This window comes from Pelobates fuscus, chromosome 8 (genome assembly GCF_036172605.1).
Source record: "Pelobates fuscus isolate aPelFus1 chromosome 8, aPelFus1.pri, whole genome shotgun sequence".
In the NCBI taxonomy this organism is placed as follows: Eukaryota; Metazoa; Chordata; class Amphibia; order Anura; family Pelobatidae; genus Pelobates; species Pelobates fuscus.
Window position 1 is genome coordinate 164,571,702 of NC_086324.1, and position 19,016 is coordinate 164,590,717.

A 19,016-nucleotide genomic window follows, 5' to 3' on the forward strand; every position below is an offset into this window, starting at 1 on the left:
TCCCATTCAGTTTTTTTTTTACAGGACCCAATCAGCTTCCGAGATGCGAAATTGTCATCGATAGGCGGAGCTTCGGTGATGGACCGCAGCAATGACAAAGCTATTGAGGTCACCGCTGAGAGCGGGGCTGTGATTGGTTCATCACTGCGAGCGACACCGGTTCCCCTCGTCTGGAAGATGACTGACACCCAGATTAGCCAATCGACGTGCTCTTTCCTTCAGATAGGCGGGAACTCTGGGTTAGTGTGCTGTTAATTGACGGGGGTGCTGACCAATAGGAACCGGGTTTGCCCAGAGCTGTCTAGTACGCAGTCAGGTGTGAGGGGCGGGGCCTGCCCTGGGCTGTAAGGGATAACTGAGGCCGGTTGTTTGTTGTCATCAAGATGGAGTTTCTGCTGGGGAATCCGTACAGTACCCCGGTGGGGCAATGCATCGGTAAGAGTCCCCCAGCCACCCCTCTGTGACCCCCAGCCACCCCTCTGTGACCCCCGGCCACCCCTCTGTGACCCCCGGCCACCCCTCTGAGACCCCCAGCCCCCCCTCTGAGACCCCCAGCCCCCCCTCTGAGACCCCCAGCCCCCCCTCTGAGACCCCCAGCCCCCCCTCTGAGACCCCCAGCCCCCCCTCTGAGACCCCCCAGCCACCCCTCTGTGACCCCCAGCCACCCCTCTGTGACCCCCAGCCACCCCTCTGTGACCCCCAGCCACCCCTCTGTGACCCCCAGCCACCCCTCTGTGACCCCCAGCCACCCCTCTGTGACCCCCAGCCACCCCTCTGTGACCCCCAGCCACCCCTCTGTGACCCCCGGCCCTCCTCTGTGACCCCCAGCCACCCCTCTGAGACCCCCAGCCCCCCTCTGAGACCCCCAGCAATAACCTCTGTGTGCACTGTCAGTATAATAACCCTGCTGTGTGTGTGCACTGTCAGTATAATAACCCTGCTGTGTGTGTGCACTGTCAGTATAATAACCCTGCTGTGTGTGTGCACTGTCAGTATAATAACCCTGCTGTGTGTGTGCACTGTCAGTATAATAACCCTGCTGTGTGTGTGCACTGTCAGTATAATAAACCTGCTGTGTGTGTGCACTGTCAGTATAATAAACCTGCTGTGTGTGTGTGCACTGTCAGTATAATAAACCTGCTGTGTGTGTGTGCACTGTCAGTATAATAAACCTGCTGTGTGTGTGTGCACTGTCAGTATAATAACCCTGCTGTGTGTGTGTGTGTGTGCACTGTCAGTATAATAACCCTGCTGTGTGTGTGTGTGTGCACTGTCAGTATAATAACCCTGCTGTGTGTGTGCACTGTCAGTATAATAACCCTGCTGTGTGTTGCACTGTCAGTATAATAACCCTGCTGTGTGTGTGTGTGTGCACTGTCAGTATAATAACCCTGCTGTGTGTGTGTGTGTGCACTGTCAGTATAATAACCCTGCTGTGTGTGTGTGTGTGCACTGTCAGTATAATAACCCTGCTGTGTGTGTGCACTGTCAGTATAATAACCCTGCTGTGTGTGTGCACTGTCAGTATAATAACCCTGCTGTGTGTGTGCACTGTCAGTATAATAACCCTGCTGTGTGTGTGCACTGTCAGTATAATAACCCTGCTGTGTGTGTGCACTGTCAGTATAATAAACCTGCTGTGTGTGTGTGCACTGTCAGTATAATAAACCTGCTGTGTGTGTGTGCACTGTCAGTATAATAACCCTGCTGTGTGTTGCACTGTCAGTATAATAACCCTGCTGTGTGTGTGTGTGTGTGTGCACTGTCAGTATAATAACCCGTGTGTGTGTGTGTGTGTGCACTGTCAGTATAATAACCCGTGTGTGTGTGTGTGTGTGCACTGTCAGTATAATAACCCTGCTGTGTGTGTGCACTGTCAGTATAATAACCCTGCTGTGTGTGTGCACTGTCAGTATAATAACCCTGCTGTGTGTGTGCACTGTCAGTATAATAACCCTGCTGTGTGTGTGCACTGTCAGTATAATAACCCTGCTGTGTGTGTGCACTGTCAGTATAATAACCCTGCTGTGTGTGTGCACTGTCAGTATAATAACCCTGCTGTGTGTGTGTGTGTGTGTGTGCACTGTCAGTATAATAACCCTGCTGTGTGTGTGTGTGTGTGTGCACTGTCAGTATAATAACCCTGCTGTGTGTGTGTGTGTGTGTGCACTGTCAGTATAATAACCCTGCTGTGTGTGTGTGTGTGTGTGTGCACTGTCAGTATAATAACCCTGCTGTGTGTGCACTGTCAGTATAATAACCCTGCTGTGTGTGTGTGTGCACTGTCAGTATAATAACCCTGCTGTGTGTGTGTGTGCACTGTCAGTATAATAACCCTGCTGTGTGTGTGTGTGTGTGCACTGTCAGTATAATAACCCTGGTGTGTGTGTGTGTGTGCACTGTCAGTATAATAACCCTCCTGTGTGTGTGTGTGCACTGTCAGTATAATAACCCTCCTGTGTGTGTGTGTGCACTGTCAGTATAATAACCCTGCTGTGTGTGTGTGTGCACTGTCAGTATAATAACCCTGCTGTGTGTGCACTGTCAGTATAATAACCCTGCTGTGTGTGCACTGTCAGTATAATAACCCTGCTGTGTGTGCACTGTCAGTATAATAACCCTGCTGTGTGTGCACTGTCAGTATAATAACCCTGCTGTGTGTGTGTGTGCACTGTCAGTATAATAACCCTGCTGTGTGTGTGTGTGCACTGTCAGTATAATAACCCTGCTGTGTGTGTGTGCACTGTCAGTATAATAACCCTGCTGTGTGTGTGTGCACTGTCAGTATAATAACCCTGCTGTGTGTGTGTGTGTGCACTGTCAGTATAATAACCCTGCTGTGTGTGTGTGTGTGTGCACTGTCAGTATAATAACCCTGCTGTGTGTGTGTGTGTGTGTGCACTGTCAGTATAATAACCCTGCTGTGTGTGTGTGTGTGTGCGCACTGTCAGTATAATAACCCTGCTGTGTGTGTGTGTGTGCACTGTCAGTATAATAACCCTGCTGTGTGTGTGTGCACTGTCAGTATAATAACACTGTACACTGTGTGAACTGTCAGAATATGTCTGTCACTGTGTATATAATCTCTATCTCCTATAATATTTAAATATACAGCATATCCTATAATAATATAGTGTGCCCTATGATAATATATACATTGTGCCCTTTAATAATAGTGTGCCCTATAATTTATAAATATAGTGTATCCTGTAATAATGTATACAATGTGCTCTATAATAATATATACTTATATAGTGTTCCCTCTACATAACATAATCTATGTGCCTGCTACTGTCCCTTTAATACTGTCATTATATTGCTTCCTGTCACTGAATAACATGTACAAATGTAGTGTCTTCTCTGCATGACATATATAACTTCTCTAATACAGTCCTCCTTTGTATGACATCTTCTATAAACCATTGTCACTTTAATCGTACATTTCTCTCATTATGTCACTTTACATTGTCACTTGTGCATGACACCCTCCTTACCGGACACTAATAGCTGATGCTTTGCTTTCTATTCACTGTCATATTATTGATTCCGGTCATCTCTCTGCATAAAATGATTTATATACCTGTTCTAAGCTGTTCCCTCTTCACTGATCTTCTCTCTTTATGCATTTTATCATTATACCTATTCCATGCTGCTGCAATACCTCACTCTCTGATGTCCCTCTTCTTTCTTTACACTGTACTTTTATTGTACTCTCTGCTATATTACTGACCTCTACATGACATCAGCTATATCCGTTTAAACTACTTTCCTATTTTCTGATACACTGCATGTTACTGTTATTACATGCCCTGCTCCCCCTTCTATCTTTTCATTCTCTGTGTAGTTCTAATAAGTGTCTCTACCTTTCCTTTTCCTGATCCCCATGTCCATTCTGTGTCATTATATCACTGTCCGTGCAATATGTTAGCCTTGCCTCCCATCAGTGTGATATAATCTGTATATTTTCTGCCATTTCTTTTCTCTTCAATCACCCCATTATTTATCCCTATGCTGATTATAACAATTCTGTGATGACACCTGCATTTACCTATTGTAGATTGAAATGCTGATTACCAAAATCTGTCCCCTGACCCCTCAGCATGGCACGATCTATAGGCCTGTTTTAAACTGCTCCAACTTTATTGATCACTACTGCCTGTTAACCTTCCCATTCCGTTAAAACTATTACTACCTGTCCCCATGCCCACCAATGTTGCTTAACACTGAGCTGTACGTTTGCTACCTGTTATAACCTGATTATTTTATAATCACGTGCATGCTAGTTTGGCACTCTGGCTGGTAATACTGTCACTTACATGTACGTACTAGAGGCTGGCCAGATTTTCACCCTTAGAGGTAGACTTGTGTAAAAGCATCCTAAGGGGATGGATGAACATCAGTGGTACCCAATGGCTTGTTTAAATTATTATTATTTTTTTTAAACTTATTTATTTTTTGTTTGATTCCTAATAAGGTAAATCACCACCTAAACAGGAAATGATTTTTGTCATGTTTACGATGGTTTGTCTCCAATGTCTATGCCTTATGTCAGGCATTACTTCTCAATATAACCGCATTTCAATAGTAGTCTGGCATATTGTGGGGATATTTATGGGATAATAATGGTAAACAGTTGAGAATTTCCCACTATTTCAATTCTCAGATCCCAAAGATCGTTATCACGTAAGTGAAATGTATTCCATATAAATCAAATCACAATTTGTTATAAAAATAGATACAATTTATTGTGACAAATTAAATAATAATAATATGTAACATGCGTGACAATAATCAATGAATATTCAGTATAACCTGAGTATGCAATACTATGGCAATACATTCCAATGGCTAACACAGTATAGAATCTACAACATTAGCTGTCAAGAGAAGATTTATGACGGTACTTCACAGAGAACGAAAGTGAAACTTACACACACAGAGCTTGCAGCTTAAAGGGACACTTAATGTAGTTGTTCAGGTATTATCTATAGCTCCCTGCAGGCAATCTGATATAAACACTGTATTTTCAGAGAAAATACAGTGTTTACATTGATTGATAGGAATACCTCCAGTGGCCGTCACTCAGACGGCTACTAGAGGGACTTCCTGCTCGCGCCTGCCTATTTCGTCATTTTGACGAAATAGGGGGCGCGGCTTCACGAGGCTCCTGGCGCTGGAACGAGGTGAGTAAAATCACCTCCCTGGAGAGTCCCTTTAAGGCCATAAAACTTTAGCTGACAGTTAGAACAACCCTTTCAATGCTGGTTAGACCTCCTAGGCAATTAAGATCTATTCTCATGTAATTTTTAAATAAAATAACATTTAAACCAGCTCATTAGTCATTTCCTGGAACCATCCAATAAGAGTAATCAAGAGTACCATGTTCTATAAGCAGAATCTTAACTTGCCTAAAAATATATTTTATCTTCTTTTAGAGCAACTTAATACACCTGGATAAATATCATGATATGCTAACATGTGATATGTCACATTAATACATAACTATTCTTTTCCCATCTGCAGATTGGGATGTTATAACTATATATTCTTTAGTAACTAAGATTTCTAAATATCGAAATCTGATTGATTTAGATTAAATGAAACCAGTATAATTACCAGTTGAGTAGATATTTTCATCAGATTAGTAGGTAGTCTCAGGAACTGAATGGATGTGTGATTGGTGTGTAAGAAATTCTGAGTGCCCTGGAGTGGATATCTGTCATGGATTTCTCTGCATAGCCCCCGACTGCTCACCTCTTTGCTTCTTTGCTTCCTTTTCATACCTCTCGCCTACGCTCTTCCCTTTGTCTTAACTTTTAAAGGGAAAAAGTCACTAGGTGATAGACCAATAGAAAACTGGAGGTGTGGTTACCTTCCAGATAGCAATTTAAGTATTTGGTCTATAGAGGGCAGTCTCGTCCCACTAAACATTCCTATCCAGGAAAGAGTTCACTTTTCCTGGTGGCTATTTTGACGTCATTTAGCTTATCTTTATGGTTATTTATAATTTTAAGTTTTCTGTCAGTTCACTAGAGGGCACTAGTGACAGCCACTAGAGGGCACTTCCTGCTCTATAGCACAGATTATCTGTGCTAGAGCGTCGCTGGACGTCCTCACGCTGTGTGAGGACCTCCAGTGTCGCTCGAATCCCCATAGGAAAGCATTGAAATTCGTTTTCAATGCTTTCCTATGGGGAGACCTAATGCGCATGCGCAGCATTGCCGCGCATGCGCATTAGGTCTCCCCGGCCGGTGGGCGGATCAGTCTCGCCCGCCGGCCGATGGAGCCAGTAGGAGGAGCAGCGCAGAGGAGGAGACAGCGACGAGGGACATCGTCGCTGCCTCAGGTAAGTGACTGAAGGGGCTTTCACCCCTTCAGTAACCGGGGATTGGGGGGTGGGAGGGAGAGGGAACCTCCAGTGCCAGGAAAACTGATTGTTTTCCTGGCACTGGAGATTACCTTTAAAGCATATACCTGAATGTTTCCAGCTTGGCCTTAAATTTGAATTTCACTTTGAATTCTCGCTTTACGAAAAAATAAAAAAAGCCTGCTAGTCTCTATGATCTAACTTGTTTCAGTATAGAGTGAAGCAGGGAGGACCAGCGAGACTAGCTGTCAGATTTCAAACACTGTCTGAACCAAGGTGCCTGTATATGGCTGTAGGCTCTTCTCCTGTATTAAAGGTAGGAATGAGCTTTTCTCCTTTATCTTACATATACTTCATTAAAAAAAAAAAAAAAAAAAACTATTTATTTTCAGAACTTGATGAAAGTATTATAATATTGAAAAATTGTAGTGAGGTGACAGTTGTTCTTTAATTGTTTTGGTAATCATACCTGCGAGCACATGCTTTCAATATTACACTCTGTTCACATCATACATTAAAAAATAAATCCGGAATGTGAATCCCCCAGACATGCATAATCGGATCACTCCAAGCATCTAACACATTTCAGGTTATATTGCCAGTCCCTGCAGGCTTATATTATAAAAGTGTAAATTCCAAGGGAAATTAGCACTTTTATAAAACATATTTGTCATGTATTTCTGGCTGTCAATCAGACAGCCAGAGGTTTTCTGCCTCTTACAATCTTAACTATGACTCTTTTGCCCACTAGCCATTGATGACTGACAATTTGCTATGGCAAATAGACCTCCACCTCTGGTGAGTGTCGTGGACTTTCCAGTCAGTACCAATTAAAGGATCACTATAGCAGTGATTCCTCAGCAGCAAAGAAAGGATATCGAAATATTCAAAGAAAGACAAATAACATGTACCCCAATGGGTTAAATACATTATAAACCTATTATCCAATGATAATGCTCCTTGCACCATAATGTCCCATGTGACCTTAAGCCACTTATCTTTCTTGATGATGCCGACGAATATCCCATCAAAACAGAACCAACCGTGAAGAAACACTGTGCTTCCAATGGATGGAACTGTAGAACTTGAAGGAACTGTTAAACAATGCTCCAACTTTTCATGAACCAACTTGTATCGATGTAAGATACTAATCATGAGGCTGGAAGAACCACAGAAACACAACACATGGCAAAATATGATCCTGAACTGTATTTATATACATCCACAATTTAAAACTAACATCTCCAACTGTCGTTTCAACATAATCCCAAAAACTAGGGTAAGCAAACATAATTAACAGTGTCATGAAGCTAGGGAGAGTGCAACTTACCTTGTCTGGGTGGGATAATACTTGCCTCCGTGTCCTTAATAAAATTAAGACTTTACGTCATAAAATTAGTAAAATCGGCTAATTTTATTAAAGGACACGGAGGCTCATATTATTCTAGTTCAATGCTGTGTTCCACTGTAGAATAAAAATGTGGAATTGGATGAAAATAGAACTCCCGAAAGGTAGATTCCCGTGACCAATCCGCATGTAGGAGGTCTTCCAGTCTACACCACAACGTGAAGGCTTTAGATGCCATAACAGAGTGTGCTCCGTAGGTGGAAGTGTCACTGCAAGCTGACGTCCTAATCCATTTAATCCATCTAGATATTGTAACTGTCGAAAGAGATCGATGGGGATGTTGCTATAAATAAATCGGCGTATGAATTGTCCAGTGTTGAGGATGTCATGTCTTCATATTCCTTGAGACAATCCACCGGACGTAGGTTGATAGTATGTGGGAAAATCGGGTAAGAAAACAGATGTGATGGTACGTCTGGAGATGTTAAAGGTGACTCCATCCGGAGTAAGAGAACATGTTGTAATATCCAGTGACCGAACATCTGAGACAAGTTTACAGGATATTACAAAAAAATAACATAACCAGTTTAGTCGGGAGTTGTTTGAGTGAAAGGTCTTTTTGTTCAGAAGCCAAAAATCAAACAATCTAAGAACGATGTAACAACATCCCACACCAAGGAATATTTAGGGCGAGGTGGGCGTGCAAACCTGAAGCCACAAAGCAATCGACACACTAAGGGGGGGATGGCCTGCTGGGGATCCATTCCAACCTTGGTGGCTTGCTGATATAGCCGAACTATAGAGATTCACTGTACGGTATGCCAATCCGCGTTCGAAAAGTTCATTAAGAATACTCAAATGTGACTCACAGGTGTAGATAAGGGATTCAGTTATCGTTCCATGCACCAACCATTCCATGAGTTCCAGGCATGGAGATATGATTTCCTTGTTCCTGGAGCCTATCTCCTTTTTGATGGACTTGACTTTAGATGGTGGTAGGAGAAGTGTCCCATACACTGAGTCTATGGTGAATCCTAGGAATTCTATAGATTTGGAAGGTTCGGTGATTTTTTTTTTTTTTTTTTTTTTTTTTTTTTTAAGTTGATGAGGAAACCCAGGTTGTCCATGAGGGTTATAGTCCAATACAGATGTTTTAGAAGTTGATGAGGGTCCTGTGCCATCAGGAGTATATCGTCTAAGTATATTATGAGGCGAACTCTTCTGCTGCATAGCAGCGCAACAACTGGTTTCATAAGTTTCGTGAAACACCATGGGGTGGAAGGTCTGCGTGTTTAATAAAATCAATTATTATATATGATATAAGTTTATATTTAAATCAATTAAAGGGGACAAAATGAAGCATTTTTAGTGACACACTAACAGTAGTAAAGAATGATTAACCCAGAAAAAGGCACCAAAGAAACTAGGCACAACAAAATACAGGCAAGTACCAATTTCAGTGTTCTCTCTGGAATGAGCCCTGGGGAACACTGGGAGTTTGCCCAGCAACTCAGTCGACCAATCAGAGTTGGCCCGCTCGCCAAATGTTTGGCAAATGACCGCGCAAAAGCGCGTCAATATTGCCAATTAAAAAATGGCCGCCGCGATGCGCACGAGCTGCAAAAATATTCCCTCACACGAAGTCGCGAGCCGCTGGGACTATCGGAATGTTGTCACCCGGTGGTAAGGCATGAGGACCCAGAGGGCGGTGTGTGAGGCAGTCAGGTGTGCGTGGGGAAAAAAGACGGCAAATAAACAAGGCGACGAGCAACAGGGGAAGGAGGGGGAGGGAGGTTGAGTGAAGGAAAAAGGGAATGACCATGTCATGGTAGAGTAACTGCAATGAAGCCACAGAAATAATAAAATATACCATACAAATACAATAGTTAACTGTTTGAGAAATATGTAGAAGTACTTGGCTGAGGAGGCAGCAGTAAAGAAAGAGGAGTGGCTTAAGGTCACGTGGGACCATAATCATTGGATAATGTTTATAATGTATTTAACCCTTTGGGGTACGTTTGGTTTTCTTTGAATATTTCAATATACTTTCCTGCTGAGAAATGGAGATAAAGCATAATATGAGCCTCTGTGTCCTTAATAAAATCTCCGCTTAGCTCCATCTACCACACCTCCAAATAATCAAACTAGTTTCTCCAGTTTGTGCAATGTATGAATCATGTACCCCGTATGTCATGCTTCGTTCTGAAAGAGAATTTGTGTCCCGATCTCTCATGCGGAGTTAGATAAATGCGACCAACTTTTCTGTTAATTTCTGTAATTCATATAATTTAAAATATAAAAAAGATTTAAAAGATTCATTTCTGCAGGAGCAAGGATTGATATTGGATATGTGTGATCGTTGCTTGCTGAAGATGCACAGATCCATTGGATTAGTTGTAGTTTGTAGGCTGCTAGATAATTGTATTATCTCTAACCAGATTAAAGCACATTACTCCTCTAGGACCAGCTTGCAGAATAAACCTCTGCCAGTCATGTCAGTGGAGTTTAGCCTAGTGTCTTAGAACAGATTCAAAATCTGGCTATTTTTTTTTTATTCGGTTAAAAGCATGCGTTCCTTTTTAGAAGAGATGATGTAAATACCTGTGTAGGAATACATAAATCTTTAAAAAAAAATAAATAAAATTCCGGCAGTACGAATAGGGTTTTTTTTTTTTTTTGGTTTTTTTTTTTTTGGTTTTTTTTAAAGGGACCCTCTAAGCACCATACCTCTACAGCTTACTTTCTTCCACCCCAATGTTGAGCAGTTAAACAAAAAACATGCTTTTTTGGCATCTCTGCAGCTGCTCGGATAATGCAGGAGTTTTGTTTCAACATTATCCATCCAAAACCTTGGTCAGTGATGGTAGACTGCAAATATAGGCTAGACCTGTTCACCCATTGCTTTCCATCACCACCCCAGCACTTACAGCTGATCACATCTGTCTGGGGTTTTAGTCACAAAATTTTCTGAACTGCAACTAGAAAGCCAACAGAAACCTATATTTAATTAGCGCAGATAATTACTAGGTGTTAAAATTCTCCATAGACCTGGGTGTTGCCATAATTAGATATATTTATATATGAGACCTGTTTTTTAAAAAAAATAAAAAAGCGCATTGGTCAAGGTGGTAATGAACTGCAAGGTGATATAATTATTTCCATCTGTGTAGGATATCGCTCATTATTTCAGGAGTAATTTGTATAACCCTTCCTGTTTGAAACCATATGTTCAGTTAATCCACCAATTCAAACATTTCACATGGCAAAAGACTGACACTTTCAGGATGGGCGGTGTGGCAAAGACATTTATTGTAGTTTTAAAGACCCATTACTGGGAGTATTACTGCTGTGGAGCTCTGTTGTACACTGAGACACATTACTGGGAGTATTATTGCTGTGGAACTCTGTCATACACTCACACACCAACAATATGGAGGGTCAGGGGGCTCAAAGTAAGGACTTTCTTCCTACATCGGGACACTTGGGAGTTGTATATTTCTATGACTGGTGCACTTTAAAGGACCACTATAGTGCCCTGAGGGTGCCCCCACCCTCAGGGACCCCCTCCCGCCGGGCTGGATGGAGAGGAAGTGGTTAAACTTACCTCTTTTTTTCCAGCACCGGGCGGGAATGTGCAGCAGGAGCCGCGCACGCATTAAGCCGGTCTCATAGGAAAGCATTTACAATGCTTTCCTATGGACACGTGCGTCTTCTCACTGTGATTTCATTGACGGCCCTCTAGCGGCTGTCAATGAGAGCCATTAGAGGCTGGCTTAACCCTAATATAAACATAGCAGTTTCTCTGAAACTGCTATGTTTATATAATAAAGGGTTAAACCTAGCTGGACCAGGCACCCAGACCATTTCATTAAGCTGAAGTGGTCTGGGTGCCTATAGTGGTCCTTTAACTATTGTGAAGGATACTTTATTTAGATCTTGCATAGAGAGTGAACAGATTTGTTTTGGATTATCCCATGAATGATCTGTTGTGTAAATCAGGTTATATTAATGGGTGTGAGCTTAGTCGAAACTGTATTTAGGGAGTGGGCTGAGCGATGAGGTTGTCTCTTGGGCCCTGCCCAAATTGTTGTTGTGTGCATTGTTGGCATTGATTTTATCCTGGCCAATCTAAGGATAGCTAAGGATGTATTGGTGTAGACCTGGCACGGTGCAAATTCAACAAATCCCTTCTATGGGAAGCAAGTAAATAAACATGCGTGTCAAAATAAGAGCATACGTTATCCAAAAATGTCCCGAAAGGTATTTATGTGATATTACTGTATTTGGGAGATTCACAGGATACAAATCTGGGGTGTCTAAAGTAGTAGAACACGCAAGGCCTGTGAAATTCATAATTTAATATCTGTGGAGAAAAAGAATACAGTTTGAATTGAAACTTGATTTGGAATGGCCAAGGTGAAAGACTCAAGTTCTCTTTATTTTGAAATGGTATGATTGAGGTTTTGTAAATGGGTACCTACTGGTAGGCTGAGAGTGTCAGCGGAAGTCCCAATTGAAGCCTCAGATAGTAATATAAAGAGCTGGCGGGTGCTTCTTGCACCGTGGCAACTTGAGTCAAATGTCTCCGATTTAAGTTGTTATAGTGCCCAACCTCCAAATAGAACCGAAATCTGTATAAATGAGGCATTTTAACAAACGGGGTTAATAACTCAATCTCTCTCTTTTTTTTAAAAAAAAAAAATAAAAAATAAAAAAAAATTTGGGAGGGGGATTCTGTCTACACCAGGGGGCTGTTCAGTTTTTTTTTTTTTTTTGTAAATCTCTTTTTTTTATTGAGGCATAAAGTTATGTGGGTACAGAATGTAGAAAGGGAGACAATAAGGTTTCTAACAATACGGGGGTAATACCATGCAATACATATCATCTCTGTACGGTGATAGCCTCATTTTTGTAGATATTATGTTCATTGTTTCTTTTTTTTTTTTTCAATCAAGACATTTGAAGCTGTGAGACTCGCAGGTCTCCATAATGAATTATATGCAATTTAAATCAACAATAACAGTTCGGGCACGCAGGCCCACATTGCTGTCTGGTTCGCAGATCACTTTTGTCAGTTCAGTCACGTTTCTGGTTGGATAAATAGTCAAGTGTGTGTTAGCTGGTGTCTCCCCCAGTGTCTGTGTGGTTTAGGTGTGTTTGGGAGTCAGGTGGAGTGAGCGCCACCATAGCTGTTGGAGCGTAGTTTGTGGGTTACCTTATTCAGTAGGGGTGCGAGTTAGCTCCTTCCCCTCCTTGTTTTCCTTATTCCCTTACTGTGGTTGGACCCTCCTTTTCTATGTCTGTCCCCTCGAGGGGTTGAGTGAGTTGGTAAGTCAGAAACTTGTTTGGTTCCTTAGATTTCAGGGTTGTGTGTAGTGTTGGCTGGGGGTCTACGGTGGCTAGGTAAGCTCTTGTTTAGAGTCTGTCGTTCTCCCTAGTGTTGTGTGTTCCTGGGGGCTGAGGCAGGCGTGTAGCTAGGTCATCAGGGGGGGGGGGAGGTGGGAGGGGGGTGGGTTGTAGGTATGTCGGGTAGAAGAGGGGGATCGGGTGCGTCCTTTGTCCGTCGTCCTTGTTGAGGGTTGGTCTTGTCTGGCTATGTCTCAGTGGGCGTTAGTTCTGATGGTCTGTTGGAATCCTTCTTTTGCTGTCTCAAGGATCCAGTGTGTCCAAATGTCTAGGTAGGTCTTATGGGTCTGGTTGGCCGTCATCGTCAGTTCCTCAATTTTCCTAAGGTCTTCCATTTGGTTAAACCATGTCAGTAGCGGGGGTGTTGTAGTTTGCTTCCAGAATTGGGGGAGCACCTGTTTGGCTGTGTTAAGTATTCTAACGGTTATAGATTTTTTTGTATTTGGAGTGTGGGACAGTTGTATGGTGTAGGAGCATTGCCGCTGGTTCCGGGGGGGGGGGGGGGCGCATCCGAGAACTTCTCTAGGACCTTGTGGATCCCCTCCCAGTATGTTTTGATTTTCTCACAATCCCACCAAATGTGTTTTATGGTTCCCACCTCTTTTTTTCGCATCTCCAGCATTGGTCAGAGTGAGTTGGGTCAATTTGGTGTAGGAGGTGTGGTGTTTTGTACCATTGTGTTAATAGTTTGTATGCTGTCTCTTGAGTTTTACTGTGTGTTGAGCAGTGGTGTGTTAGGTAACAGATGGACTCCCATTCCTTATCTGTGAGTGTGGAGCTTAGGGCCGTCTCCCATTTACCCATGTAAAGGGGTGTTTCGGATGGGGTTTCTAGTTGCAGCATGGAGTATAGATGGGATATTCCATGCGGGAGTGGATCTGGGCTTGCGCTGACCGCTTCTATTGTGGTCAGGCCCCTAGTGAGCGCCGGGCCTTGCGGTAGCGTTCGGATGAAGTTAGTTAGCTGGTTCTGTCTGAACCGGTGCATGAATGTCGTAGGTGTCTCCCTTAGTAGGGCTGTTAGTGGTTTACATTCTCCTGCTTGGAGGATGTGGTGTAGGCGAGGAGTCTCGCCCGGGAGAATGTTGCGAAGTGCTCTCGGGTCTAGTCCCGGGGGGAAGTCGGGATTATATGTAAGGGGCAGAAGGGGGGAGGGGAATGGCGACATGTTACCGGTCTTGGAGGCTCTCCTCCATACTTTCAAGGTGTGCCATGTGTATATGGACATATCCTTCCCATCCGCTGCCTCCCGGCCCCAGGGCAGTCCGGAGAGCGGTCTGCCCACTTCTGCTTCCTCTACTGTTTTCCAAAGCTTCCCGACGGTATCTTTTGACCACTCCACAATCCGCAGTAGATGCGCCGCGACGTAATATCGGTAGAAGTCTGGGAGGGCTATTCCCCCCCCTGTCTTTGGGGCGAGTTAGTGTGGTGAATTTCAATCTAGGTCTACCCCCATTCCATACGTACTTAGTCATCTCCGATCTAAGGGACCCGAAGAATGTCTTTTGGATCGCTATGGGGATGGCCTGGAGGAGGTAGAGGAGACGTGGGAGGAAATTCATTTTCAGGACCTGGACCCTTCCCAGCCAGGAGATATGTGGGAAGGACCACTCTCGCATGTCTCTTTGGAATGATTGTAGTGTGGTCGTGAAATTTTCTTTGTACAAGTCCTCACTATGTCTTGTCAGCCATATCCCTAAGTACCTAATTTTGTGTTCGGCCCATTGGTATGGGAAGCTGTGCTGTAGGGGCTCTGCTTGTGCAGCATTTACACTGACGTTGAGAATGTATGATTTCCCGTGGTTGATTTTTAGGTTTGATATGGTCCCGAATTCCCTTAGTTCTTTCTGCAGGTTTGGAAGGGAGATCTCGGGTTTGGTCACCACAAAGAGCATGTCGTCCGCGTACGCGGCGACCTTGTGGTGCACTTGCCCTGTTTCCACTCCGGTGATGTCTGTGTTGTGTCTAATGTGTGAGAGGAACGGTTCTAATGCGAGAACAAATAAGAGTGGGGAGAGGGGGCAACCCTGTCTCGTGCCGTTGTGTATGGTGAAGGTCTCCGTGGGCGCTCCATTAACTATTACCTGGGCTGTCGGTTCCCGATAAAGTTCCTCTATCCACCTTCTCAGGTGGGGTCCCAGTCCTGCGTGGGCCAGCACCTCGAAGAGGTACACCCAGCAGACCCTATCGAAGGCCTTCTCTGCGTCAGTTGACAGGAGAAGAAGGCCTTCTTTCTTAACTTTACTACCGTGCATGAGGGTAAGCGCTCTGATGGTATTGTCGCGGGCCTCACGTCCCGCCACAAACCCCACCTGGTCCGGGTGGACCAGCGATGGGACATGTTTTGTGAGCCGTGTGGCCAGGATCTTGGCCATTAGCTTGATGTCGCAGTTGATGAGCGATATGGGCCTATAGTTGCTACATTGTTCCTTGTCTTTACCGTCTTTGGGGATTATGGAGATATGCGCCGCTAGGGCTTGTTTAGGAATATTGTGTCCCTCCCTGACTGCGTTAAAGGCTTCCACCATAGGTTGGTATAAGTCTTCAGCATAGGTCTTGTAGTATTTGGTCGGTAGGCCATCCGGCCCTGGGCTTTTACCTGTCTTGGTTTGCTTAATTGCCATCGCTAATTCCTCTATCGTGATAGGCACATCTATCATGTCTGCTATGTCTGGGTCTAAGGTCGGCAGTGGGTGTTCAGCTAGGTATTTCCTGATCGCTTCGCGTAGGTGGGTTTTCGCCTTTTGAGTTTGTGGTTGTGGCAGCGTGTACAGGTCCGATTAATATGTGCGGATGGTGTTTTGTATGTCTTTCGGGAGATGGTGTAATTTCCCTTGTTTGTCTCGAATCTTGTCAATGTAAGTGTGTTGTCTCTGTTTTTTCAGCATCGCGGCTAGGAGCTTGCCGCTTTTGTTTCCCTGCTGTGCAAAGAGGGCCTTGTGTCTTATCGCTTCTCTGTGGTGTTTGGTGTGTAGTAGGGTGGCGAGCTCTCTCCTTAGTTGGAGAAGTCTTGATTGGTGTGTGCTGTCAGGTGTTTGTTTGTTTTGTTCGTCTACCTTGTGGATGTCGGACAGTAGGTCGTTTAACCGTGCCTCGGTCCGTTTCTTCAATAGTGCCCCCTGTTGTATGTAGTGTCCTCTTATCACGCTCTTGTGCGCTTCCCAACGGATTGTCGGGGAGGTCTGTTCGGCCGTGTTGAGTGTGAGGTATTCTTTTATTTTCTCGCCTATGAAGCCCGAGATCTCTTGATTGGCTAGGAGGTACTCATTGAGTCTCCATTTCGGGTTCGTGGGGCGGTAAAGTGGTGATGTCAGGGTCAGTAATACTGGGGCGTGGTCCGACCAGGTGGCCCCACCGATTGTGACCGCAGTCACCAGGGGGAGGTCGTGGTGCGTGGTATAGACATGAGTCTATCCGAGAGTAGGAGTTGTGTGGTTGGGAGTAGAAAGTGAAGTTCCTTTCATCTGGATGGTGGGCTCTCCAGCAGTCAACTAGGCGCTGGCTACGGAGAAGGGATTTGATGTGTTGTAGGTGTTGTGTGGGGACATGGGAGATGCCCGATGAAGTGTCCCATGCCGGGTCTAGCGCAATATTAAAGTCCCCCCCCTAGAATGAGAGTCCCTGCCGTGAAGTGTTGGAGCTTGTGTAGTGTCTGTTTGAGAAAGCGCGCTTGTTGTTTGTTTGGTGCATAGATGTTTGCGAAAATGTGTTGGTGTCCCGCAATTGTCCCTTTGAGGAATAGGTATCGACCTTCGTCGTCGGTCATGCATCCCCCCTCCTGGAACGGCAGCCTTTTGTGAAGGAGTATCGCTGTCCCCCTGGCCTTACCACCATGGTAGTCGCTGTAATACCCTTGGCTATAGTGATGGTTTGTTAGTTTGGGTCTTGCCCCTTTTTTGAAGTGGGTTTCCTGTACCATGACTATTGAGGCCCTGTGTCTGTGGAAGTCTCGTAGGGCCCCCGTCCTCTTCTCCGGCTTGTTCAGTCCTTTAGCATTTATTGTGAGGACACGTAATTGGTTGGGAGTCAACGTCATGTCGTGTGGTCGGTTTGTGTATGGACGGGTTTAAGGGGTGTCTCCGTCTGGGGTCTCTGCGTGTCGAGTAGGCACGTCGAGTCTCAGGTGTGTCAGGGAGGGTACGGTCAGAGGAGTAGGCGTTAGGGTGGAGATGGAGGTGGTATGGGGGTCTGGGTGGAAGGGTAAGTGGTGGAGGTGTGGAAATGCCTCCGGGTGTCTCGTCACTATCTAATGACGATGAGGTATAGGCGTCGGTGAGCCTCACTCCACTGCACCTCCAGAGGGGTCGGTGAGCGGCTCGTTACCTGGTTGGCGCCTCCCTGTAGGGCGTCGGTTGGGCGTCCGGTGTGGCGAGTCGGTGTCCCTGTGGCGCGTCGGGTCACGTGGCTTCCCTATGTGGCTCGTCTTTGTTCATTTGATATGTGCTTTTCTGTCGTCCCCGCCTCGGGGTGTACTGGCCCTAAGGCCTGTATGGGTGCGTGTCGATGAGTGCCTTAAGTCAGCGTGTGGCTGTTCTGTCATTTGTAATAAGGTCGCATTAACAAAGCAGCGGTATAACTGGTTACATATCACAACAGGTGAAAACAAGTCTGAACAGTTTGACAACTTCACTAGATCGTGTACATTTCGCCCCCCCCAAAACCCACACAATTCCCACACATGGTGATTGAACATGACTGGGACGTCTGGGTCAGGTAATGCTCGAGTTTCTGGGCCTCTCTATCCCGTATCATGAGTGGCACCCCCTACTGGGCCTATGCGTGTGGAAGGTTGGGTCCGAATTGTGGGTATTCGGTGCCTGAGACCCAGGGCGGGTTTAGCAGTAAATCAGTTCGGGTGGTCTGGCCATGTTAAGAGGATAATCACCAGGGTGTATGCCCTTTGTTGACCCCGTCCCCCTCCCACTTTCATAAAGCAGATATTCGTGCAATCCCCCCTACTGGGTCTTCCGTACCACCTGTCTACTCATCATCTGTTCTACAGTGTTTGGTCGTTTGTTCCTCCCCTCCCAGGTGTGCCCCACCAGCGGAGCCCCCCGCCTGCTCCCCGAGGTTCGTCACAGGTCGGCGGGCTCCGGCGGCAGGGCCCAGCCGGGACACGGGCCTTCCCTATGCTATTCCAGTTAAGGTTGGATAGGTTTGTGAGTGTGTTCTCTTCCCTATAGTAACCCTTCCCCAGTTGGTCCCTGTTGCCCCTGACTGTTTAGCTAGGTGGTGGAATCTGGAGTCCGGAGCAATGTCTTGGTATCGCATTGTCCTTCATACTCTGCGGGCAGAACATGTCCGCCTGTGTCTCTAGTTCTCTGTGGCCATGTGAGTTCTGAGTGTCTATCGCCCATTGGGGTGTATACTTGCGTTTCAGACGTGCGGGGTATCTTTAGTCTCTCGAAGTGGGGGTGGGCGACTGTAAACTTGGTTGCGGTTGGTCTCCCGTGGGTTCTGGAGGTGGAGGGTTGTGGTTGTCCTCTTATGCGTTGGCTCCCGAGGGACGAGTAGCTTGTTGTCTCGTCCTCCGGGTTCTGGGAGGTTGCTGTGCCTGGCGGTGTGTCTCAGGAGCAAAGCTATAGAAGGCCATTGGGTCCGGCCAAGTCATGTGTAGTGGGGGTAGTTGTAGGTCCTTCATGAGGTCCCCTAGATCTTCTTCTCTCCTCGCCGTGAGAGGGCCAGTCGGCGTGGTGATTTGAAGTCCTGTTGGGAAGTTCCAGCGGTATCTGATCCGGTTGGCCTGTAGCACGTGTGTGAGTGGGCGCATGGCCCGCCTGTACGCCAATGTTGCCGGCGATAGATCAGGGTATAGCTGTATGTCATGGCCATTATGTGTGACTTGTTTCTTGTCCCTAGCGCTTCTCAGGATGTCTTCCTTTTCTTGAAAGTGTTG

General features: G+C 45.4%; 1 protein-coding gene across 3 annotated transcripts in view; it reads left to right on the forward strand.

Moving 5' to 3' along the window:
* Positions 1 to 74: 74 nt before the first annotated feature.
* Positions 75 to 19,016, forward strand: part of TOM1L2 (target of myb1 like 2 membrane trafficking protein) — a 69,067-nt gene continuing 50,125 nt past the window's right edge. For 2 of the 3 annotated variants that reach the window (XM_063430660.1, XM_063430662.1), the window contains exon 1: positions 76 to 435. In XM_063430660.1, coding sequence (XP_063286730.1) covers positions 384 to 435 — 52 coding nt within the window. In that variant the 5' untranslated portion in view covers positions 76 to 383. Of the gene's footprint in view, positions 436 to 19,016 lie in introns of all 3 variants that reach the window. The other variant, XM_063430659.1, reaches the window with a different exon arrangement.